The 26,034-nt window shown below is 39.7% G+C and overlaps 2 protein-coding genes across 2 annotated transcripts in view; one reads left to right on the top strand and one right to left on the bottom strand.

Moving 5' to 3' along the window:
- Positions 1–127: 127 nt before the first annotated feature.
- Positions 128–16,410, top strand: LOC117427946 (vacuolar protein sorting-associated protein 37B-like). The gene is made up of 4 exons (XM_034046353.3): positions 128–1,333; positions 7,196–7,367; positions 10,945–11,027; positions 11,805–16,410. Exons 1-4 carry the CDS (start codon positions 1,229–1,231, stop codon positions 12,303–12,305), a joined length of 861 nt encoding a protein of 286 aa, XP_033902244.2. The 5' UTR covers positions 128–1,228; the 3' UTR covers positions 12,306–16,410.
- Positions 16,411–17,491: 1,081 nt separating this feature from the next.
- The window catches only part of LOC117427945 (huntingtin-interacting protein 1-related protein-like), a 28,351-nt gene continuing 19,808 nt past the window's right edge, over positions 17,492–26,034 (bottom strand). Inside the window, exons 18-32 of the mRNA XM_034046351.3 lie at positions 25,359–25,553; positions 24,807–24,954; positions 24,587–24,673; positions 24,201–24,308; positions 23,964–24,100; positions 23,581–23,691; positions 23,082–23,140; positions 22,411–22,441; positions 21,855–21,917; positions 21,482–21,582; positions 20,884–20,989; positions 20,419–20,542; positions 19,792–19,853; positions 19,438–19,659; positions 17,492–18,963 (exon numbers count right to left, since the gene is read on the bottom strand). Of these exons, the coding sequence (XP_033902242.3) occupies positions 18,919–18,963; positions 19,438–19,659; positions 19,792–19,853; positions 20,419–20,542; positions 20,884–20,989; positions 21,482–21,582; positions 21,855–21,917; positions 22,411–22,441; positions 23,082–23,140; positions 23,581–23,691; positions 23,964–24,100; positions 24,201–24,308; positions 24,587–24,673; positions 24,807–24,954; positions 25,359–25,553 (1,599 nt within the window). The 3' untranslated portion in view covers positions 17,492–18,918. The remainder of the gene's footprint in view (positions 18,964–19,437; positions 19,660–19,791; positions 19,854–20,418; positions 20,543–20,883; positions 20,990–21,481; positions 21,583–21,854; positions 21,918–22,410; positions 22,442–23,081; positions 23,141–23,580; positions 23,692–23,963; positions 24,101–24,200; positions 24,309–24,586; positions 24,674–24,806; positions 24,955–25,358; positions 25,554–26,034) is intronic.

Here is a 26,034-nt window from a genome sequence, read left to right as displayed (position 1 = left end):
TTTCCCCAACAAAATGTAACTTTACAATAGTCAATCAAGACCCTTTAAATCTGTTCACCCCAGTTTCAGTATTGGGGTAACATATGGGTCACAGGGCCGAACAGAAGAAAGATAAAGCTGAAGAGTCATTTCGTCAGAACGGACAGTTCTGGACAGTCAAAATGTTCCTCCCTCCTTTCCTAAAAGCTGTTCTGCTTATGTGGCTGAACGGTCCGGTCCAATTGATGAACAGATCCAAAAACCTGTTCCTGTTCAACACGAATAAGCGGGACGGGCCCAGGGCACAGAGTCTGTTCAACCCAGATGGCACCATTCTCTCTTCAGATCCTGTCTTTAAAAGACAAAGCAATAGATACTGTAATCAAGGGCAGTTTGATTCCCAGTGAAACTACTGTAGTCGATTTAATTAAGGGAAATCCAATGAAAATGCTACATAAAAACAACACACCCAGATATGAACAAATGTAATGCTTCAACATGAATAACGGATATGCAAATGAGATACACAGCGTAAAGTATGTCCAGACCAAGCTGTATCACAATTGAGTAAGCAGTTTTCTACACAGTATGTGAATTGTAAGTGTGACGTACAGATGGCTTGCCAGACATGCATACACCACTTGGTGGTGCTATAACCCTGTTGTTGCTGCCGTGAGCTGTGCATTTGGGTGTACAGCTGGCTCTTCTAGTCCTGGGTTTTGTTTCAGCCCTGTTCTACATTGTTTAATTGAAGCAATCACTCCAGACCCTGAAGTAGTTCATTATATCATTGCATCTGTTAAACCTGGAGTGGAATAGCCGTCGTGACTGGAGACTTCAGATTTATACAATAACCTGAGCTTATCATAAATCTCTGATAGTCAAGCATTACGTGTGGAACTGGAGGATCTTTGAACGAGTGTCTGTTACTAAAGGTGTTTATCTATTTGTTTTATATGCCTAGTAATACATATAAAGTTGTAAATTAAAGTCTGCTTATGTAAAAGTTTATATTGTATATAAACAACAAACGTACAAAGAAATAAATAAAAATGCACAGAAAATCCAGCTAAACAAATGACATCATCCAACTGTGAAAGGAATCCTTTTTTGTATGACGTCGGGCCGCTCCTTCCTCCTGATTTGACACTTCGGGGACAAGCAGCACTTCCGGTTTGGAGCAGTCAGTTTCGGTGAGACGCTCGAACCTCAAACGGGGATTAAATAATATAACACCGCGGCTGCAGAGATGTCGGTGAACGGTAACAAATTCAGCTCTTTGACCCTAGTGCAGTTAAACGAGCTGCTGGAAGACGACGAAAAACTGAGTAACATGATCCAGGAGATGGACGAGGTAAGAATATCCGTTTTATTTGAGGGAACAACAAATATTATTAACACAGCGGGAAGGGGGAGAGAAGGCCTGGGTGGGCTGATTGAATTTCAGCGCTCCATACTGTGTACCGAGAAAAAGTTTACTCGGGACAACGGAGACATCTCCGAATTTATTTAAACGGGACAGTTATTTTAAAACGAATCACTTAATTCCTGACACACTTTGGTTTCGTAATTCTAACACGTATTCGTTGTTACGGTGTTATTTTACAGTATTGATGGATTACAGCTGTACAAAAATCTTACCGCTTTCATTTCCGTGTCTGTCTTTACAAACTCTTCAGTCGTCGTTGTTATTATAAAATTATTTATTAATTGAACCAGGCGAGTCTACCTGTCCCAAGGTGACGAAAGGGGATCTCAAGACTGGGTTAAACCTGTTAACTCCTGTTGTGCGTCCGGATATCACAAGTCCGCAAACAATACCTGCTCCAGGTAAACCTGTGAAACACCTTGTACCTCATGCAACGTTGTTTTTTGTCGTATATTTTAACACGTTTGCTTTTTCTTCTTTGGTGAACTGAAGCGTGTTCCCTATAAGCAACAAAGCAAGGATGGCTAATGCGATGAGAATGTGAAAATTAAACCATCTGTTTTCATTATTGAATCGATGTATCATGATGTCAAGACCTGATGCCAACATTGACTAAGAGGGTGCAGTTTCAAAAACTCGCACAACAGGATAGTGTGTGTGATGAAAATTATATTTTTAAAAACAACCTTACTTTTACAAAAATGTAATTTATTCATTTAATCGGTTTTACTTTTGGAATCAAAACAAAAACGGAGCTATTTTTGCAAAATGTTCTTTTAAGATTGTGTTTCAGATACCACAGTTCCATGAGATTGATTGTTTTGGTATATAGGCAAGTAAACGAAACTGTGTTATAATGATGGAAACTGTTGCAAAGGGAATATTGAAGTCTTTAGTGGGCACATTTAAAAGCCTGACTTGATGTACTGTGCAGTACTGTTTTTGGCATGTTTAGAAGTGCATGGATTTTCAGCTTCATGGCCAAACCACAGAAGGGCTCTTGAATCAGAACACATATGATTAGTGACCAGCTTTGGTGATCCAGACTTTTTTTTTTTTTGCTCTTTCGCAACGTTTCCAGCATAGTTTTAACTTAAAAAAAAAAAAGCTAGCACAGTTTTAGTTAGTGAGTGTATAGATATCAAGGTTAATCATGTCTGACAGTCATCTGAAACCAAGATGTTTTGTTCTGCTCACCTCCCAGACTTTTCATGAAGTGGAAATGACTTTAATTTACTGTAGCCCCCCTGTATGGTGAGAGGGATCAATGCATGGCTTTCATTTGAAAAGCCAGCAGGCAAAAAGCAGGGAGAAATTCTGAATTAATGGGATGGCATTCACTTTCAAACACCTTTTGAATTTCAAAACATGATAGCTGTCAAGGCATTTATGGTATACAGTACTGCAGCTAGTTGCGACAGTACTTCCAATTATTACAGATGAGACATACACATTGCTGTTGAAAGAATGAGACGTGTAGATGTACAAGTATTTTCCAATCAGAAAATCTACTAAAGAACTGTATAACAGAAACAAATATTCCTGTACTATATATTAACTACAGGAGAGATGGTAAGGATTTAGGGAGCTCTCTTGACAATATAAATTACTTTGATGTACTACTTATTGCATTCTGGTAAAGTGGGTCTTTTATGACCTTAAGAAAAAAGACTCTGACAGCTGAGTGAGAAATGCTGGAAGGAAAGAAGGGTCTGTGGTTCGGTGGCTCAGTGCTGTAAACAGCAGCTCAGTATGTGTACCCAACAGCATTCAACCATTACTCATAGTCGTGCATTCGTGCTGCGCAAACCATTTATTCGATTAGTACGATTGAGCGCTCCACATAGTCCAGGTACTGTCAATCAGGTGAGGGTCATTGGGGTGGATTGCTCTAATTTACGGTTCAAAGTGAAACAAGTGAAGCAGCAGCTGCTTGGGTTTGTGTTGTTTTCTGCTTTTTCGGAGCGGAGAACAGCAATCCACACAAACCCCAGCAGCTGTTTCTTCACATGTTTCACTGGGAATGGTAAATCAGCACAATCAACACCAATTACCCTCGCCTGTGGAGAGCTTCGTAATCATCTTGTGCTGCAAAATCATGCATCACATATATTGTTTATTATAATATGCAGGGTTATTATAATATATCATCATTTATGAAGGCGAGGGGGAGTTTCATTTTCTAGAATATAGAAAATGAACACCGGAATAGTAAATAGTGCTGTGTAATTAAACTCCTTCTCCTTATCTGGGAATGTAGTGTTTCAGTCATCTTTTCCTAGCCTGGAGCACATTCTGACAGCTACCAGAGAGCACAGTACAGGATTAAGGTTATTTTTTTGCAGCTATGAAAGACCATTTTCATTGATCGCTTGGCAGCAGTACTCGTTCTGATTTAAATATGTGCTATTTTAGTTATCTTGAAATAATCCTCATGCAGTTTCAACAAAACAGACTTTTTATTGATTTATTTATTTTTTTATATCAAATAACTCAGAAGTTAAAGCTTTGTTCTAGGAGCTTTGTTCTAGTGTGTAGACAGGATTAGGATTTGACCTAAGTCCCAAGTGTTTCTGAAGCTGTTTTTCTTTTGTTTGCATAAAAAGGATACTCAGGAAGTGTTTGTTTTTAAAATGCAAAATAAAAGAAAAAGTCCCAATAAAAAAATAGCCTACTGTGTTTCTGAAGCTGTGGTTTTTGCTTCTGCTTTTTTGATATTGTATCTGACTGAGTTAACTTCCTCTCAATACTGTTGACTATAATAACTCCTATATACATGCCGCAGTTTTGTTTTAACACCAGACCATATCTGTTTATGCACTTTCTTTTTTTAATCAAGTGTCTGAGAGAGTAAGTTGTGGTGAGCTGGGGTCCCACTCTGAGGATATTGTGTTCTGGAGAATGTGTGGTTTTATCCTATGGTAGTCTACATTAGTACTGGAGTTAAACAAAACCCTTAACAAAGTTTAACCTGTTATTCCTAATCTTTCTAATTCCATATTATGCACTTTTGTTTAATTTCATAAACTTTTCTGTTTTCATGGTTCTTGCAGTAGTCTACTGTATCTGTTACATTGTATATAAAGGTAGGGGTAGGCAAATAGGTAAAATATTTAACAAAAGATAAACAACTTGAGTGCTGCCAACCATATTCTGGATGTACGTGTTTTTTTAATAAGTACATCTTTTTACTTTCTTTGAATACACTTGATTCTCAGAACAAAATGTGACTTTAAGGTGTACATTTATTTTAGACATTTACCGTATTCCTATGAATTTAAGACACACTTTTTAAACCATTTTTTGCTTCTCAAAGGTACATTTGAGTACAGTAGTGATGAATGTGTATTAAAATCGGCAATAAAAGACATGACTACCCAAAACCAAAATGTTACTGCCCGAATACACAAGCAGCAACGTGACTTACTGCCGAGAAAAGATGAACAATGACGTCACTGCCCGAATACACAAGCTTACAGAGACTAGGGGGTAAACTATGCATCAACAACTGCTGCTGCTGCTGCAGTCACTTACAGTAGGACCTCAGTTTTATGTCTCATCCGAAGGACAGATAATAGATGAGCAAGAGTCTAGTGTCCACATCTTGCTTTGATCCCCTGTTTCCCATCAGAAAGGAAAGCTGCAGACCGTCTAACCCTACACTACAGTGAATTAGTTGGGGAAACCTGATGTAGATTAAGTTTACTGCAGTAGGTTATTTACACTTTCTCCGCAGTCTTTGATATGCACATTGTGAAACCTGTTGTTTACAGTCATTGACCTGAAGGTCGTCTTTGGTTTGTAGTAAAAATTCAATGCTTTAGCGCGCTTTACTGGTTCTGTTTTTAGGTACCAAAGCTGGCATTTAGTGGTGCGAGTGTCCAATCATGAATTACAGACACCGTGCAGTGCAACTTCATAATTAGCCAAAAACAAACACTGTGGGCGGGCGGGCATCTGGTGAGTGCTGCTCCTCTGTCTTTAACCACAGGCCTTGCCGCTGGTGTGGGACTGTCTTGTTTGCCAGCTTGTTTTTATGCTTTGGGAACTCCCAGACGGCAGAAAGGTCATCCTGACAAGTTTTATTAAAGTTGCCGGTAGAGTGCCTCATAGTTTCTTGAGCTGGTTAAAACAAGTCAGATGAAGGTTTCCGTATTATGTACGGATTACTAATATATTCAGTAACGTCAGACTATGAGACTTCCCATTGTATTTCTTATTTTTATTTTTTTAAACCAACCCTATTCTTACAGTTTTTGGCAGTTTTCCAAACGTGTAGGCAGCATGATTCATGTCAAGTTTTGGCATCCTTCAAAATCCAGATCCATGGCCACCACAAACTAACGTGGGACTTAATGGCACAGTATCACAAATTGGCAAAACATGACAGAATTTAAAATAAGTAGTACTGTACGGTTAAAATGTAAAAAGCATTGAGATATCCCACACAGGAATGGGGATATAGTGCAGGCGCCTTTAGGCTTGTGTTGAATTTTGAGATATTAATTGTCAGTTTATTGAGACTCTCATATGACAATCTTACACTTTTTTTTTTTTTTTGCACGTATAGGACAAGCGGATCTACTGATAGATCATTCTGAAAGCCCTGTTCCTTTATGTAAAGCCGAGTCAGGATGTTTGTTGCTTATAGCCACAGTGGAATCTGTCTATTTTAAAAACACTTCAGCATTAATAATGTGTGCTTTTAAGAAGACCTTGGGGCCTTTAACATAAATGCTGCCAAATTTACAAGGCTCGCCAGTTTTTCCACTTGAACATTTTTAATTGATCCCTATTATGCCCACCCACATTTGAATGAGAGTACAGATGGATTTGATTACATTGAGTACTTAGTAGTTTAAGGTAACTGAACAGAGATGCTATGGTGTTTGGTTCCTGGTATGTTAAATATATAAATATTTATATCAATCAAAGCTTCAAAAAGAAACTTGCTAATTTCCAATACTGTTACAAAACAAAAAAAATATTCATCTCAGACTAACTTAGTCTCACATACTGTATATAAAATGTGTTTTTTTTAATTAATTTATTTGATTTATATCATAAAAATGCTAAATTAAAAGAAGTCTTTGTACTGTGTTTTTGGATAACACGTCCATCCTTTTTTTTTTTTTTTTTTACATTTAACAGCTACCAGTTGTATAACAAAAATGGAATACTTTGAAACATATGAATGTGCTAAAAATGTATAGTACATGCAGTAAAGGATTTTGTCCAAGCCCAAGTAATCTCTACTGAAGTATATAATTTTCTGAAATGTGCCACTTCAGATGTAATTTTAAAGCATACGATTACGCACAAGAAAGTGAATGTGGTTAAAGATGTTATGCTTCACATACAGTATAGAACAGCAGAAATATATCCTTTTGAATACTGTATCTTTCCAGGTCCTACTGTGTGGGCTGGTCCTGTTTATACCTACAGTGCAGGGAACGAAAGGTGTGTTTACAGAACAGGTGTCTGCACAGTATGTGCTTGTAGGTATACAAGAGCCCATTCATAGAGGGGAATCCGATCCCTGCTTAGACTCTTGGCATTGTCTTCAGTACTGTACAGACTTAACTTGCTCTACTGGGTTTCTGAGCAGAAGGAAACTTGGTTCATGTGCTGTATGGGACACTTTGTTTCTGTTCACTAATGTTTAAAATAAATAAGCAGATATAAAATATCTGGTGTTTAGTCAGAACGACAGCTGTTCTGGTTTAACATGCGAAGCACGTTGTCTGACACAAACAAGAAATGTGCATTCTCTGTCTGTTTTTGCAGGTGCAGAATGTGAAGCTGACGAAAGAAATGACCCTAGCGAGTAATCGCAGCTTAGCAGAACAAAACCTCCTACATCAGCCCAAACTAGACTGTCTGAAAGTGCAGGTATCCAAGAAATACTGTCAACTGCAGGAGCTGTTTGAGAAGTATCAGATGAGGAAAACGACACTAGGTAATTATTGTCATCTGTGACCTCAAGGCATGATGTGGGGTTTACATTCGAAGTGTGCAGCAAAGCTTCATTTGGATACTTTGAATTTCTATGTAATGTTTGGGGATCAAAGTGACCTTTTGCGGCTTTTTTGACTTTGTTGCTTCAGTGTAGATTTTGACTTCCCTAAATATGTTTGTGAACCTTCTAACTTCATTGTTTATTATTGATGTAACTTAAAAAAAAAGGATGATGAGTAGGTAGATTCAAGAAACTGCACAGAGTCCTTTTCTTCAGTCAGTTGGTAGGTTTATTGAAATATGCAGGGAGCCTGGTCCCAGGTACAGGACACAGAATACTCGTTCTTACAATTGTTGCATGACATTAAATACCCTTCTGCATAGGTGTCTCTCTCCTCCTCTTTCTCTGACACTTAACCAATAGAAAAGGTACAACTCATTATCATTGTGTGTGTGTGTGTGTGTGTGTGTGTGTGTGTGTGTGTGATCTAGTGTGAAGATCTCTGAACTCAGTGCTTTCTTCAGACCCTGGTGTCACAAAGGTCCATACATCTGGTTTTTGTCATCTTCCTTGTTCCTATCTCTCCGATTTGCCTAAGACACTTTGATCCCAGTTTCATTATCTCTTTTTGGCTCTTCGGTCCCCCTTGAAAACTAGCTTTATGACCCCGTCATAAACCAGCTGTATTTTCTAAGCAAAAACCTGTTAACTAGTTTTATAACCCAGTGGACTCCCGAAGGGCAAACTTCTTTCATGTCAGGGCTGGAGATCAAAGGACTTGTTTGTACAGCCGTGTGCTGCTGGCCAGCCATTTGCTTTGACACAAAATAATCTTAACTTCTCTACCATATTGCAGCCTTCATCTATCACAGCAGTGCTTGCATTTTTGGAACTAACAGTTTTTTCTATCCAATGTTAAATCACTTTTCAGAAAAATAACATGAATACAGCCGTCATTCCTCATGCGTAGCAAACTGCTATTCAATACTTGTTCCATGTTTTCCAACAATTATTATTATTTGTTTATTTTAGCAGACGCCTTTATCCAAGGCGACTTACAGAGACTAGGGTGTGTGAACTTTGCATCAGCTGCAGAGTCACTTACAATTACGTCTCACCTGAAAGACGGAGCACAAGGAGGTTAAGTGACTTGCTCAGGGTCACACAATGAGTCAGTGGCTGGGGTGGGATTTGAACCAGGGACCTCCTGGTTACAAGCCCTTTTCTTTAACCACAGGACCACACAGCCTCATTGTCTGTTGCCCCTGCCCCAGCATGCACTGTATGACTCCTGTCATACACACTTTGCTATGTATGTACATACCCCAGCTTAGCAGGTTGGTTAGAATAAAGGGGTATTTAAGTAACATTTACATATTACAAATTATTTGGTTAAGGCATGTGCGGGCAATATCACTGACAACCTTTCCTTTCTAGTCGCATGGAATTTATTTAAACTTTACAAAGCCGAACATGCTTCCCAATTGCCTTGTGGGCATCTGCTGTTTGCAATGGGAGGCGGTTTTCAAATGCTGTACTGGTTTAGCGGGTTCACACTGCTGTTTACTATAGTCAGCTTGAGTGAGCTCACTCAGCAGGTGAATTTGCTGATCACAGGGTGAATCACAGGAGTCCATTTTGCCTAAAAAAAAATCTTGTGTGTGTATCTCAATAATGCAACATTCAGCTTGACACCATACTTAATACTTTTAGATGTGTCGTGCATTAGAGAATAGTAAAACAATATAACAAGACCTTGTTTTTCTCCATGGATATTAAGATACTAAGTTAAAGTAAGTTATTGCTTTTCTTATGTAAATATCTGTTAACGTCTATATGTATATGTTTCATGTTGAAATTGTGTTACTATAGTTTTCTGTATTTTGGAAGACTTCGATATCAATATCAAAACACGTGCACGATATCGATATACAATTTTTATATCTTTGCCCACCCCTAATATATTGTGTGTGTGTGTGTGTGTGTATGTATATATATATATATATACACATAATATCTCCACACGCACACATTTTTACATAGTTCTTTTCAAATTCATATGAACATCTGAACAGTCAAACCTTGGAAAGTAATTGCCTGTGATTATGAAATCCAAGTACTTTTCAACTTAAAGTATTATAATCCAAAATACAGTGAGCACAGCACTGTGTATCCATACAAAAGTAAGGAACCCAATTTTTTCATTCACTGCCCTATTTATGGGTATACCCAGAAATCCTAGTCCGCTTGTTTCAGCGTTAGACATTTGGCTTAAGTGACCTAGATGAAAATCGTGCCTAGAGGCAAATAGACTATTGTCTGATCTGAGTCATGCTGTATTGGCAGCCTGAATATCTCTGAAATATCTCTATGGCAACTGACATTTCATAAAAATAAAAAAAAACATCCTTACAGTTCTGCACAAGAACAATGGTGATTACAACTATTGCGTTCAGTGCTCTACATGTAGAATCTTTTTTGCTGTGGTCCGTTAGCAGAACAGTATTGCTCTGTGTTCACTGTGTGACAACAGAGACGGTTTTAGAGATTTGAGGAGAAAGGAAATGGTGCCATCGAAGAGCTGGCGTGGTCACCCACTTGAGACCATTTCAGAAAGATTTTAGAATTCTAGTCTGTTGAAGAAGCCAATAGCAGTAAGGGACCGGCAAGTCCATGTGAAATCCAACCTTTATTTATCGATCCTGATTTAAACCGCAGGGATATAGTGAAGGCAAACCGTAACAGCAGGCAAAATCTTAAACCTTGTGTAAATTGTCATGTGCAAAAAAACACTTTACACGATCCAGCTTTACCTGTTCAATCTTCTGTGGAGGAGTGACGCGTGTTGAAAAGTGGAAACTTTGTCAATTTGTTTCTAGTTTACAAAGACTGGGTGTTACCATTTATGGCCCTCGCTCTTGTCGTACCATAACTGAAGCAGTTGGTTGTGGTGTATACAGTTTTTATTATCATTGTTGCAAGCTCTTTCCCATAAAACCTACTGTTCATCCAACACACCCACAGTAAAGTAGGCTTACAGTTGGCTACTTAACACAATCAGGTATTGGTTTGTTCCTTTTATCATTTTAAAGGTCATTCACTATAACTGTTTCTATGTCGGTCTTCCTGAATCAACATTTACTAATCCTTTCAGAACTATGATGCAGTGTGAACTTTTAGATATTGCCTACATAAATCGGTCTTATTTTCCCCTGTTTTCTCCCACCCGGAGAAATCCTTTACATGTTTTTCAAGCTCTTACTTTGTGTTTGAAGAAATTTGTGCCTTGAAACTTGTTTGTTTTCATGCTTGCAAATGAGCTGCATGACACGTGTTCTCAATCTTAAAATTGAGTTCCACCACACTATTGCAACAGCCCCTCTCCTGCTGCATGGTTCAAACTCACTCGGATCCCCTCTATTAATTGGCTCTTGTATACCTACAGGCACATACTGTGCAGACAACACTGATAGATGATACCTCTTTTTTTTTATTGTGTTCAGGGTATTGAAGCCGTCAGGCAACACTTACTGTTTCCTTATTTAGATCTGTGATTGTTTGATTGAACTTTTTATAGATCACCAGTCCAGCAGGGGCTCCATCGACACACTCCTGGCTCTCCTGCAAGCAGAAGGAGCGAAAATTGAAGAAGAAACAGAGGTGAGGTGCAGTCTCTGCCTACGCTGTGGAAAATGGAAAAGTGGAAATGTAACCTGAATCGCAAGTTATTTAGAGGGAACTGTTGGATTAATGAGGGAAAGATTGACATTTATGAAATGTCTGCTGTTGGATTATAAAACCAGTAGTGCAGATCACCATTAAATAGTTGAGAAAAAAAAAAAAAAAGTATAGACTACAAAACAATTGGGCCATTTACAGTATTCGGTTGCTTACTCTTTATTTATAGCTTTCTTTGACATTAACATTTTACTAATGCTGCCAGCATTAGCATGTGACACAGTGTTTTTATTGTTCATTGTATTTTACATTGTTGGTGCATATGGACAAACCCAATAGAACCCTAATCTGTTTCTACCAGGTTTTGCCTTTTTAGATTGCAACATATTTCTATTGACATGTAACACTGTTTCACAATGCTGAATAAATGCAGTAATGCAGGAAGTACTTTCTTTATGACACATAACGTATTCATGATCTTGAGTGAATTGCTGTGGCTTGAAAAGGGTGCTCAATATTGAAACAGCCCCCCTCTGGCTTTTTCTTTGACACATCAGTTCTCTACTAGGAGACACTTAATCAGCAGTCACGGTTCAGAAACACATGTAAAAATAAGTATGTAAAAATAAGCCCCTGTCCCAGAAAAATAATGGTCTTTTATTAATAAAATAAATAAATAAATAAAAAGCTGATGTCTTACTTGCATCTTAAATTGTATATGACCAAAAAACGTATTAAATTCTTTGTATCTTTGTTTAGAACATGGCTGAAACGTTTCTCGAAGGGGAATCGTCTTTGGACTCATTCATTGATGAGTATCAGAGCAAGCGGAAACTGGCTCACCTGCGGCGGGTGAAAATCGACAAGCTCCGGGAGATGGTGCTGAAGGGACACCGGCTGCCCCAGGCTCCAGCGCCGGCTCCCCTGGCTACAGAAGCAACCCCAGCCCCCCAGGTGCCCCCTTCATTCTCCTCCGACAGCAACGTTCCTCCTGTCCCCATGCCAAGACGGGCTCCGCCTGCACCTCCAGCCATGGGCATCGCCCAGCCCACTCCTTTCAGTGCTGCAATGCAATCAGGGCCAGCTCCTCTGCCATACCCAGCCACTCCGTACCCTCCTATACCTCCTCGAGTGGGCAACCCACTCCCAAACCAGCCTATGGCAGGCTACCCCAACCTGTTTCTGCATCAGTACCCACCAGCACTCCCCCAAAGACCCCCACCTCGCCTCGCCCCGCAGCCCGGCTTTATCATGCAGTGAACAGGTACTGTAGTTAAGTGCAAATGTCTGGATGGTAGAAACACATATAAAATACATACATATGCATTGGAAAGGATTCACATACTGTATGCTTGTAAATGCCTGGATATTTGGTAAAAGAAACATAACAAAAACCCACTTCAGTTTTATATATTTAGTTAAGGTATGTTTTGGTTGTATTTATCGCTTCTGTAGAAAATTCAAACTTCTCTGTGAGTCCTGATTTACTCCAGGCTGTTTAGTCATACAGATTTTATATATTTTTTTCCCATTATTGGAAACATAGCTGTGGTAGCGCATTTAAATACATTACAAGTTTAAGTTTTCCCTATTTTAAATCTTTTTTTTTTTTCATATAATAGTAATCTTCATTTTATTCTGTTTACAGCATTTTAGAATTATTTACATTTCATGAGTGATCACAAAATAGGACACACTGTACAATAACTCTGGATATTCCTGATTGAACAGCACTGTACTAAGAATCCGATCTAGAAAGTTCAACAATAACGTGCATTGAAGGGATTTACAATACACTGTGCTATATAACACCTGTGCTGAAGTTCAAACTGCAGCTAAAGTGAACCTAAACATTTTGGATAATCGGGTTAAAAGCGCAAACCGGCTACCAGAGATGTTTTTGTGATCTTTTTCTTTTTTTTTTTTTTTAATTTTAGGATGCTGGTGGGTTTTTTTTTTATTTTGTATTATTGAGTATTTAAAAAAACAAAAACAAAAACTGAGAAACTGGTTTATTTCAGGATTTGCTTGGTAGATTTTTTTTTAGAATGAATGTGATAAATCCTTAATAAATCCTTCACTGCATATATTTGACAGAAGTTGCTATTATGCCTCCCCTCCCCTCCCACGATATGCACGAAGGCTCCACATCAGACCAGTTTTTATAACTACTCTTTGTTGCACCTTTTTATACACATACACATATAAAGTCATTTGCATTTAAACTGGTGGTCAAAAATGTTCAGGGAATATCAGTTTAAAGAAGCATTAACCTGTATAAATGTTTCTGGAACTTGCACATTTAAAACCATATATGCACGTGACTTTAATGTGCCTTAGTAGCACTGCTTGTGATGGGTGGACTACAACCGAAAACTGGCTGGCATCAGTAGGCACCTCATTGGGCACTGTTACCTTTCGTTCTAGTCTTCCTAAGAGACTGTGTTTTGTAATACAGTATAGCAGGGTGTAGTGGGAATGGGATGTGGAAATGCAGGAGATGTATTACCATTACTAGTTCAAAGGAGAAGCCATTTATTTTCAGAATCTGTCCGCCCTGTTTTGGTTTCTGAAACGCAAAACATAAAAAAAGCAATTGTTACTCATTTATCAGTAATAGACATGTGAGCTGTTTGCCTATTTTAATTGCATATAGTAATGTTGTAATGCATTAGTTAGTTCAGTGGTCAGTGGTACAGTATCTCAGGAAAGATTTTTAGACCAAATAGAACATGCCACCTGCTTTGGTTTTGTCAAAGGAAAGAAAAACCCTTTTTTTGTGACCCAAGTCTGAGAAATCATCTGCTATCCTTTTGGTTTTTACTAATATTTAAAAACTTGGGGATTAAGAGAATAAAGAAAAGCACAGCATCATAGCTTTTAATTTTGGTGGTTGATAAAACGCCATTGGAAGTGTCCTGTTGCCCTTGAACACTTTGCCATGATGTTGCTTCAGGTTTTGTTTCCTGAACTCCAGTGTTCATGTGCACACCCCATCAGCCCCATCGTTTCCTTTTGAAGATCAGCGAGGCAGAGCGGGCTATTTACTGTAACACTTGCAGAGTTACCATCCTAACTGTGGCAGTGAATTGAAAGGTCTTTGCAGAGTGTAAATAGCCTTGTGTTGCACCCTTTTTTTTATCTAACACGGTAATGTAACTGAATATCTGAAGTAAGTGTTGCTTTCAGAATTCAGTGAGAGGTATCGGATACAAGTGCCACAATATAAACCATCAAGTGGTTTGCTATTCTGCTCTCTCTCTACTGTTAAAGCCATCCTTTATGCTCCTAGCCTGGTCACTTGTGGGTTAGAAACTGGTTTAAATATACACTACAGTACGATGGTCTAATGTATAGCGCTGTTTCCAATTTAGGACTTTTGTACCAGCCTACATATCAACTGCATATCTGATTTAAAAAAAAATATATATAAATAAAAAAAAGGAAATATGTAGATTCTCTGTGAAAACTGCAAAAATGTGAGTTTGTACTCCTACTTTGTCAAACTGTCAATATATATATATGTGTGTGTGTGTGTGTGTGTGTGTGTGTGTATATATAGTCTGGTTTTTGAAATTATATTTAAGTTTTAATCTAGCTACTCCTTTCCTAACAATTTTCATTATTAAAATAAAAATAGCTGTGATGAAAAAAATACATATATGCTATACATTTTGTTCATTGAGGTGCTGAGGTTTTTTTCTTAACTAAATTGCCATAGTAAAACTTAAGGACTAATTTGCTGTATACCCATTCAACAGCACTTCGTGCCTAAACAAAGTTAAGTAACCAGAAAATTGGTCAAAGTGTGTACTTTCAGGGTGTACAAGCTCCACCTCGCCTTTTGTAGTTCCTGATGGTTTTTTTTTTTTAGTGTTGCTTGTGTGTGTTTTTTTTATTTATAAATTCAGTGGCTCTGCTGCTAAGCATTGGTAAGCCAAGCTTGGAAAGCCCTGTTTACCTTCAGAATTGTGCACGCATTAACATAACTGATTTGCATCTCCATCGTTTGCATGCTGTAGTGAGTGAGCATGCAGATACCTGAAATCTAGTTTCATGCAGGTGTGGGAAGCCAGCTGGATGTTTTCACCTGAAACCTTGATTCTGAACATCTTATACAATATGAAACCTACCCTATGTCAGCAATAGTGCTAAGAAGCATGGTATCGCAATTTTGAGCATGCATGTGGTGTAGATGGAAACGTAGCTTTTGATACACATGCAGCTGCCGATCCTGTCCAGCCTAGCATGTACCATTTAATCCAGGTACGTCTCGGATCAAACTAGAAAGCACTCGCCTTGCCAGTTTAAAGTGGTTGCCAAACTCCACCTTTGTAAAATAAACTGGTACTATTGAGAGAGATTGTATCTTCATCCTTTTATTTGAATCTTGTTCAACAGTAGGTGGATCTTGAACTCCCTGTGATATGTGAGCCTCAGTAAGCACTATACTGTCAGAAATCGCTGTTTTTATAATGTAAAAAGTAGCTCCTTGTACACTCCTAATGTAAAATAAAATGTATTGTAATAATACTGTTCTGTATGACTAATGAAGGTTGTAGTGGTGGGCTGCATAAGTTACCTCTGACTATTTTAAGTCTAATAAATCAAATGTTTGTATATCTGTTTCTTGCTTCTTATGGTATTCCTGTAAAATATTAACAATGCATTGTATCTATTACTTTGTTTGTTTTGGACTGTGAGGCTGTGTAGGTGTTCAATACAAGCACTTTGTCTATGTTGTACACTTCATTTCAGTGCTTGAAAGAAAAGTCACTTCCCTCTGCCAGGTATGAGTCACCAAGACAGTTCCACTTGAAAAGCTTTGCTTTTACATAATACACCCCCCTTTTAATGACTGCCCTAGATGACAACTATAGCGTGAAAGTGTTATCCACCTGACTCATTCCATAGCTGCTTCTGTGATTCGCTAGATTGTTTTAAACCGCTTTTATCAGCTGGCCTGTATTTGATGTGATACTCATTAAAGCAGGGTCAAATTCAGTGATTTATTTGTAATGATTTAGATAGGTGCTGCATGTCAGCTCGGCTCATTCCGTAATGGCGATGGGAATTCAATTTTCACCTGGTACAAAATGTGACCTAATGAAATGTATTTTATTAAAACACAAAGTACGGAGATAAATGGTGTGCAAAAAATAAATAAAGAAGATCAATGGGATGTACGTATTTTGACAGCTGAGACGGATTGCAGTTTCACAGTGCTGTGCTGCTCAGCAGTTGTTTCTAGGGGTAACCAGAGCACCAGTAAAAAGAATAACAGAAAGGGGGTGGGCTTTGTTCTGTTTTAAATGATGTCCCGGCAGAGGGTTTCAGCTGTAGGTTTTGTTCTGTTTTAAATGATGTCCTGGCAGAGGGTTTCAGCTGTAGGTTTTTGTTCTGTTTTAAATGATCTCCCAGCAGAGGGTTTCAGCTGTAGTGCCGCACTTGGAAAAACCCACATCAGGGAACTTTTCCAGAAGTGCTGATTCATCCAACATCGTGACAAAATCAAATGCTCAGTTTCACATATTGGTTTGTTTAGCCACACTTGAGAAACAGTCATGCTTTTTCTAGATACTCAAGTGCCATTACTTTTTTTTTTATGTTGCAGAAGGTGCCACCTGGTGGTTAAACATTTAATCCACACGCTGAATTCTGTCATGGTCTTATTTTTAAAAGTCTTTCATGTGGCAAACATTATATAATCTATTTGGCATTTGATTTTATTTTGAGTAAAACTGAATACAGAAACCTACATGCATACCAATTTGAAAGAAATGTGAACAGCTTTTCCCATAGCCAGGTCTAACCATTTTTCATCCAGCATCGTCATTACTTGTAACCATGGTTACTGTTACTCATAGCACCACACAACAACATTTTAAACTTTGATAAGAAGCTCAGTAAAGGAAAGCAAGTACAACAGTACCTCCCCCAGGCTCCTCGCAATTAATTCAGTTACATGTGGGGACAAGATAAGGACATTCTGTCTCTCTGGATTGTTGAGTTTCTTGGAACCATAAACATGTTTTTGTTTTAAAGTAACATCATTTAGTTAAGGTTTTGAGCACAGTGACCTACTTACAAACACAGAATTGGGCTTGGGGGGTTTGAATCTGTGGTTAAGTCAGCTGTGCAAGGTTTCCCAAAGTGAATGAGTGGTGTTTTAATGTTTCACTGTTTCTGCAGGGTGTATAGAAAGTGATGTTCCCATTCAAATATGTTGCTTGTGTATATGGGGAGGGTGGTACAGTACTGTTGTGGCCGGAGTGTTTCTCTGGCTGTCTTTTCTGAGCAAAAAACATGACAAGCAATGGTACCGGACATACACTCCGCAAACCCGTGCAGAAATGGGATCTGCAGTGCAGGTTAGGAAATCAATTCACTACTATTTGTTCAATGGCCGTGTAATTTTAAATGTAATAAAGAAACCAACACCAAGCAGCGTTTATGAATGTTTATTGCTGATTTCACATTTATTACAGAATCACATTGGTCTTTCCTAAAATATATTAATAGATCTGAGTATATAAAAGACAACAGTTAAGAGAGAACAACCTTTAATTAACCCCTTTAATCATATGTCCCATTACGAAGCGACTCACGGCAGACGCCAGAAACATAATTCTTCATATGTTCAGAAAACTATTTACAATTTACATTTGTGATAGAGAATATTTTTCAGACTTCATGCTTCAAAATCTGCACAGTGAGAAGCAAAAATATCTGAGCTGATAATATTCATGCTACAGCTACACAATCTAGATGTTATGAACCTCAATGACATGAGCTACACCCAAACCTAAAAAAAGCACAGCTGTTAAGAGATTGTGGATACAGGCTTTGTTTCCTTAAGCAACATACTGTACATACAACTACATTCAATGGTACTTTGTGTGCTGCATTCACCCTCACCCGCTGTTGCACATGGCATTTGCAAGCTAGTCTTGTAAGTCAATAGTTGCACAATGTACATTAAATTATTTATATTGTTTGATACCAGGATTAGTGTGCATTTAATTTTTTTAAAATCATCTTTACAAAACTTCTCATTTGACAAAATATGAAAGCAACTTATTCTCAGAACAACAATATTGCTACTCCTGGGCTGACCCTTACAACATATGAATTAGGATCATGATGCACATTGTGTAATTGCATTACAGTATTTCAGATCACAATGAAATGGTCTTTGAAAAGAAGTAGTTTAGAGTTTTAGAAACACAATTTACTTTAAAGAAATATTTATAATTGGGAAATATTCACTATGTTTGTGCATTTTCTTTCAGGCATCAGTGTTTTCCAGGTAGTTGCTGCCCATGTACATCATACACAGTGTACTGAATGCCAAACAATAAGCAAAACCCTTTGCCACAACAGGAAGCACAGTAACTGGCTGTATTGGTAACAAGAATCCCCTTTTCAATGCTGAGATATCTCACAGATGGTCATCATTACTAGTGAATTCAGCCAGGCTCAGTAAAAGTCAGTCTATAAAACACCCTGCCATACCAACTCTGCTTTTCAAACAAAAAAAAAAACCATCAACAAAAGATGCGTCTACAGTAGTACATGCTACAGCATTGCATGTACTGTATACTAGTTAGTGTGTGTAACATAAGAAAAAAGTGTAGTTTGGGTTCAGAGAACAAAACACCACAAAGAGGGAAAACTCAATTAAAAAAAAAGTTGATAAAATAAAAGTGGCCATTGTTGCCCTGTTGGGTGTTTCTTTATGAAGGCCCGACGAGACCGGAGAGCTGCTAACCTCCGGTAACTGAGGTTCCAGTCAGAGAAGCGAGCACCCTGCAGAGTGGCACAACAGTCCCAGCTTCTGTAATTCAGCATGGTCCTCTCCGTTTCAATTCTTCTAATGCCTAAAATGTGCTTTGTAGAGTCCATCATCGATATTTAACTGAAAGGAGAATAAAACAAAGCATAACTTACTACTGCTACTCCTACATGGGGTGAGTAAATTGGAAAACAGTATAGAAGTAAGACTGCCCATGCATATTTTCTAAGCGAAGTAAGAAGTCACACCAGAGCTATGGAACCAGATAGGTTACAGGTTCAGGTGCTTAGAAGCTAGAATGTCTCCTGTTATGCAGTGGGGACAAATACATGTTAAATATGAGAAGTGCATGGGCTTGTAAGCCAGACTATTTGAGTTCAAGGGAAAGATAAAAGGTAAAACCTATTAGAAATCCACCTACAGTACAATGCTTCCCCATCATCTAATTTTTAATAACTCAACTTACCATGCTGTTAAGTACAGTGAATGTACCTCAGCCCCATACCTTGCATTTGCACATCTAACAGCACATAGCCTTGTATAAGCTCATGCACCTGTTTGCTCAATTAAAAGACAAGGAGAGTCGATCTGCATTACCTGATTGTTGTTCTTGGGGGGCATGGTAGGTTTCTGAGCCAGTGGAGGTTTCTTAAGGATGCTAGGTTTATTTGCCATCAAAGATGCTGGGGCTTCCTTGACCAGGACTGCTTCCTCAGGGGAAAAATCACACACCCCAGCCAGCTCATAGTGCTTCTTCCTCAGATCGCCAAGACGCATCCTCTCGCCCTGAAGCTGGGTCTCCAGCTCCAATACCTTCACCTGGAAAACACAAACCAACCACAACTCAGTACCGGCAAAACAAACAGGACGCAAGGTGCAAAGGGCTGATGTTAATCCAGATGTTGAAACTTCATGCGATTACATCACGGTGGCTGTGGGAGAAACACAAACCTGGGACTCCATCTCTTCCTTCCGGAGTTTAATCAGGGACATGCCGGAGAAATCCATGGTGTCTGTGGGGTAAAAAAAAAAAAAAAAAAAAAAAATTGCTTAACTTAAGCAAGTCTGGAGTCTTTCATTGGAACAATGCAGCCCTCAACAATACTATGTTCATTTAGCATGGCATTGGGTTGAGTTGTATTAAAAGTGTTTATTTAGTATGAAGGACTTAGTATTTGTAATGTATTCAGTATGGTTCACCTGCAACCACAGCATGCATAATGCAGACTCTACTGCATCTTATCCTACACGATCAAAGACCTGTGTACAGTTCTGTCAGGTGTGGTCCAATGGTTAAAGAAAAGGGCTTGTAACCAGGAGGTCCCCGGTTCAAATCCCACCTCAGCCACTGACTCATTGTGTGACCCTGAGCAAGTCACTGAGCATGTCCTCCGTCTTTCGGGTGAGACGTAATTGTAAGTGACTCTGCAGCTGATGCATAGTTCACACACCCTAGTCTCTGTAAGTCGCCTTGGATAAAGGCGTCTGCTAAATAAACAAATAGTAATAGTTCTACAGTAAATGTTTTAGGTTTATTTTGGTCTTGCCTCAGAGTATGGTCTTCAGCCATCTCCTTACCCTTGTCTTCAATCTGTTCCTGTCCAGATTTGGTTGAGGCCACCACATTGGCAGCCATATCGTTGACATGGCGAGATGCCTGCTGGAGCTTAGTGAGTTTTTTGCTATGGAGGTCAGCCTTGACCTAGAAAAAGAGTAGAAATGCCACATTTTCATTGGTGATACACATTGTAAAATGTTACAAAATTACCAAAAAGGACATGGACGTGGATTGGCCATGTCCTTCGCAAAAATGGCAATGACATCAAAGGTAGCCTTGCATTGGACACCTGAAGGCCAAAGAAAAAAAAAGCACACCCAAAGACGACTTGGAGAAGGACGGTGGAAGCAGAGCTAAGCAACTCTACCCGAGCTGGGGCACAGCAGAAAGACCGGCCAAACACCGCCAGTGTTGGAGAACACATCACAAAGACTGGAATGACTCAAACCTGCCGCCTGTAATGTTCTTCCTGTGAAAGGTGTTACCTTGGAAGCAGCAACGAGCTGTGCTGTGCTCGCTGCGATCTCGTGTGAGCACACAATCAGCTCTTCATATTTTCCCGTGTGAAGAACAACCTTGTCTGCGGACTCCCTGCATTAGAGAGCAAATAAAAGGCATGACTGTATTGTCAATTGCAAAAGAATCAACACAAGTTATAATATGAAAACATTTTAAACCACTTGGAATAATGTTTCTGGTGCAATATTCCTCTTGAGACCTAACAATTTAAATCTCCCCTCACTGTTAACAAAACCCACACTGCTTCTCTGTTTGCCAAAAAAATACAGAAAGTGGGTCAGCGCCTTGTGCTCAGTAAATATGTTTTCATTACATAAAAGCAGGATCAGCTAGAAGCTGCTTAGGCAGATTTTGATGGTGACAGTTTGGGTCAGGAACACAGTCGTGTACATGCACAAATCTAGGGGGAGGGAGCAATATTTTAGATCCGTCACTGCTTAAAGTAAATCAACCCCCACACACTAAGACTGCTTAATTTTTGTATGACTAGCTGGTATTTTAGTGATTTGTTAACAGTACTGAAGTCTGTTGCAGAATAGTGGAATATCTTTTCTGGAGACTTACACCATCTGAGTCGCTCCCCAGCCCACTGCCTTGGATGCAGAAATCAAACCTTCTGTCCAGCGAGAATTCTTAGCATAGAACTCCTTCTGAGTTGCTGCCCCCTTTAAAAAGAACAAGAGTCACACATTAAGCTTTGCCAAAATAAATGAATGTTACCATGGCATCCAAATCCTAGAAGTACCTTCACTGTTTCACTTGACAAAGGCATGTAAACATTCCGAAACGTTGGGAAGGTGGCTCTTTTGAGCAAAACCTACACACACACACACACACACACGCACACACTCTATATATATATATATATATATATATATATATATATATATATATATATATACACATATATATCAAATATACACTTGAGTGATTTTACCCGTCCACTGTCCACAATCTCCCGCTGTAGTTCTGTTGAGGCCGTGACAAGCAGATGGATAGCCTATAACAACAAATATAATTACAAAATCTCCATCCAAACACATTGCATAACACTGGAATAGTCTGATTTTGAAAAGTATAGCTCTCCTTGTGAAAGGAAGGTCATTTCATAAGAGCAGGGAAAATGGTACAGCAAGGCTGCCATTGTAAAGCACTGTGCAATGTTACTCTAAGTCATGTCCAAGAGGACACATGCTAATGTGTATCCATGGTAACTAAGCTCTTGTAACCTGCTATGCAAAGGAAGTCTCATCTGTAACCCTGAAAATCAGAATAAAACACACTTATTTCTCTTCATGGAACTATTTCGAGATTTTTCATTGTGGTACAAGAAGAAGAATGGGACCCAAACTCATTTCAACATTGAAGACTTCTACCTAAAGAATGGAAGACTTTTCTTTGGCTGAGTGTTTGTAGTTACGGCTGAAGAAAGCACACATAGTGTCAATGATCCAAACATATTCCCCACAATGTCAAAATTGGAACAAACTCACCTTCATCAGGTTTGTGCAGGAGTTCAGGATTCTAAAAATGAATAAACACATTATTATTTTCATTATGATACTAATCTAACTGTACAAGCGTGAATGTATTTTTGAATTGATTCAGTACAGTAAAATGGAATCAGTTTATCAAAGCTTTTAACTCCTATTAGTACAACCTGCACCATTTTTTATGCAATGAAAACAAATCCAGTTAATGTAACAAAAGCAAGTTAAAGTCTATCTTTTCTACATTTATTTCCACTTTTGTATCACTACTGGTGTGCGTTTCCCTTCATAAACAATGGTTCAACTTTATCCCTGGAGGGAACAAATGGGAATCAAATACAGACCTAGGTCTCCAGAGCGCCATTGAGTTACTGTGCATTGGTGTGCCCACAGTGCCCTCTGCCGTGAAATTCTGGTAGTGCAGCAGCAGGCAAAGCTCCAATATAAAAGGCTCAGCTGAACTGCTACTGTAAAAACTGTCTCATTTTCACAACATGCAAGATTAATCCTGGCATCTGCCAACACCATGACCAAGCATAGGAATAGAAAGACACATTCCTCCAACCCTGCAGATTATTCTGCTGCTTGTTTAAATCAATCAATCTATTTTATATAGCGCCTTTCATAGTGGAACACCATCATAAAGCGCTTTAACACAGTCTCCTCCTACTGACCTTTCATTGACCTCCAGCTTCACTCCAGAACTGTCTTTTCTAGCCTGGTTCATCATTTCCTGTAGAAAAACAAGCAAAGTACAATGTTGTGAAAACAATTGATTCAGGGGAAAAAAGATATGCAACGGGGGTCTTGAATTGCACTGCAACATGCGAGGAGAACTGCAGCACCTGCATGCCAGCACTGGGGGGAGACTGACGTCCAGAACAAGGACCCACTGGGGGCAGTGAGGTGCTGATGTAGGGCAATTACAGCAAGTGGCACAATTCAGGGAAGGTACGCTGTGCGTGCAAACAGCTGTGTAACTCATACCTGATTGCAGAGAACCAGGGATGGAACCTTCAGATAACCCGCTATGAGTTTTTGTGGGAAATACAGAGTGCCGCCATTTCAAAAAAGTAATATCATCCCTTCGTGGGGATTTAAGAACTAGAGTCGGTCCAAACTGCGTTTCACAGTGCACAGATTCCATTGCATTGTTCAGTGTATTCTGCTCACCTCAATTCTTCTGACTGCCTCTTCAATGGCTGCTGAAGTAGCTGCCATCTCTTTATCCACCATGTCTCCCAGCTCCTCCTGGTTGAAGTCCATGCTTTTAGGCCTCAGGTCCTACACAAGGAGGAAAGCAAAGCGTTTTTAGCTGTAACACTGAAGACCTGATTATTACTATAACTCGACAAGCGGGCTCTCACTTCAGCGAATGGAACAGTCTGGTTATCTGGGCTTTGTATTCCCCTGTGAACCCCAATATTAAACTCATATTTCACTGCTTGTACAACAGTGATAACCATAGGAGTCAGGTCAGTGAACTCGTCAAGACCATGACTCGCCAGTCCTTTGTGAAGCTCTCCCATTACTCGAGGCTGCACTGCCCCCCTTACCTTGCCCAGCTGCAGGATCTTCTCAATGATCAGTTTGATAGCCGCCGGGCTCGCGCGTGCCAAAGACTGTTTGCTCTTCATGTCTTTCAAAAACTGTAAGCTTACATTCCCACAGTCCCTGCAGCTGTCAGTAAGCTCTGGAAGGAAAAACACACACATTCTCAATACGGAGTGTTGGTGTTGTACTGGGCATTGTTAATTCACATGTCCTGAACAGAACAGGCTAGCGGTACTTACTATCGGCATGGTCAGTGGGTGCCAGGTGTGCAGTGGCACTGCCATTCACTATGGTGTCTGCAGTCAGGTGGGCAAACTGAGTGAGGGGTCGCACCAGGCTCCCAGCATCTAGGAACCAGAGTTCATATAGAAACGTTCTTACTGCATTACCATTGCAACTAGAAAACACAGCACTCAAACACTTACTAATACTAATGTCCTCCGTTTCAATACAAATAATACAAAGATGAACTACAAGTACAATGAGACTGCCATGTGTTTCAATGTGAAACAGTTCTCCATCAGAACTCAGAGTTACCCCCCCTCCATGTACTGGTTTATTGTTGTATTGCATCTCTGTCTACAAAAGTGCTCAAGGATCAGGTGAGGGCTGTGTGCTCGATTACCTCCCATGTTCTTCAAGTACTCAGCGTGTCCGCGCTGCACAGAGTCGATAGAGCCCAGCGTGGCCTCTGCCCTGCAGATCAGGTAATCTGCAAGAATGAAGGCAAGCTGGGTCAGTGTCATGCATCTCCCTGCCTGCCACACTGAGTTTAAGCACAGCGGGTGAAGCGGATCTCCACACTGGGAAGGAGCAGAGCCCCGTGGTTTGCTCTCCTCACGTACCTGGGGAGCTGGTGCAGCGGATGTGCAGGGGGTCATCCAGCCGGGCCACGGCGTCCTGAATGATGTTCTCAGCCTCCGCCACCGTCCCCTGCAGAAGCCTGAACTGCTCGTCCAGGAGCTTTTGCTGGAGAAGATCCTCCTGGCTCGACTGAGTCACAAAGAACAAGCGTGAGAGGAGGGTTATTCACCGGATAGTAATGGACAGAACCCTTGTGTAATGTTCACTATTCCAGCAGTTACTCAAGTGCGGCAAAATAATTACAAATTACATAAGAAAAATGACATAAGTGAATCCTTACAGAACAGATTTTTAAAAAGTCATTTCATAACATAAGAAAAAAGTTTGGGAATGAGAAAAGTCTTGTTTCTTGTTAGCACACCATTATCCCCTATTGGGGTGAATCTAATTTAAAAGCACAGAATCTAGTCTTTTAAAATGTTCCCAGTGTTTTAGATCCTGACCTACGCCATCATCTGGTAGGCTATGTGAAAGCAGTGAGAAGTGATCTAGCTAGGGGGTGGGATTGACTTTCCTCCGCCTACTCGGCTCACCTTCTCCCTCAGTCTCCCCTGCAGCTCCCCCAGTTCCCGAGAGCTCCTTTCCTTCTCTTGCTGGAGTGAGGACTGGCTCTGCTGAACCTCGCTCTTCAGAGAGCAGAGCTCCGCCTCCTGCTGTGCCAGCTTCTTCCTCAGCACCCCCTCCTCCTCCTGCAGACCCCCCAGTATGCTGCTCAGCTTCTGCCCAGACTGACCACACAGACAAACGTATTGATTGGTTATTGGATCATTATAAAATTGCTTGGCGTGCTCTCCGATTGGAGTGCTCTCCCTGTCCTTCTGTACTGATCATCAATCTTATCAAAGCAAAACCTCACTTAAATATTCAGACACTCCCCCAACATCTTAGTTTACACCGACTGAATTAAAAATGGACAGACTGTGTCTAAAGGCTTAAATAACAACTTCAGTTTTAGTATCTTACACTGATTTTTTTTCTTTTACATATTAAAAGTCTAATAGGCATACAGGGTGCTGCTATTAGAATAAGCCTACAAGGCTGGTCAGGTTTCCCGTTTGCATTGGGAGAACATGATGAAATGTTGACTCTTTGTATGGCAGGACATTTACATCAAATTTGCACGACACCAGGAAACTTGTTTGCATGCCATATACACATAGCAACATGCAAACTGAAGTAAAGCTTTGTCAGTCTCCGAACCTTCTGCCA

Source organism: Acipenser ruthenus, chromosome 21 (assembly GCF_902713425.1).
Source record: "Acipenser ruthenus chromosome 21, fAciRut3.2 maternal haplotype, whole genome shotgun sequence".
Taxonomy (NCBI): domain Eukaryota; kingdom Metazoa; phylum Chordata; class Actinopteri; order Acipenseriformes; family Acipenseridae; genus Acipenser; species Acipenser ruthenus.
The sequence above is the reverse complement of the archived record's forward strand: the minus strand, read 5'-3'. Positions and strand labels throughout refer to the sequence as shown.

Excerpts from the sequence above, each read along its gene's own strand:
- LOC117427946 (XM_034046353.3), top strand. The coding sequence starts at position 1,229 with ATGTCGGTGAACGGTAACAAATTCAGCTCTTTGACCCTAGTGCAGTTA. Across the intron at positions 1,334-7,195 it reads TGATCCAGGAGATGGACGAG|GTGCAGAATGTGAAGCTGAC; the intron begins GTAAGAATATCC and ends CTGTTTTTGCAG. Across the intron at positions 11,028-11,804 it reads AAATTGAAGAAGAAACAGAG|AACATGGCTGAAACGTTTCT; the intron begins GTGAGGTGCAGT and ends ATCTTTGTTTAG.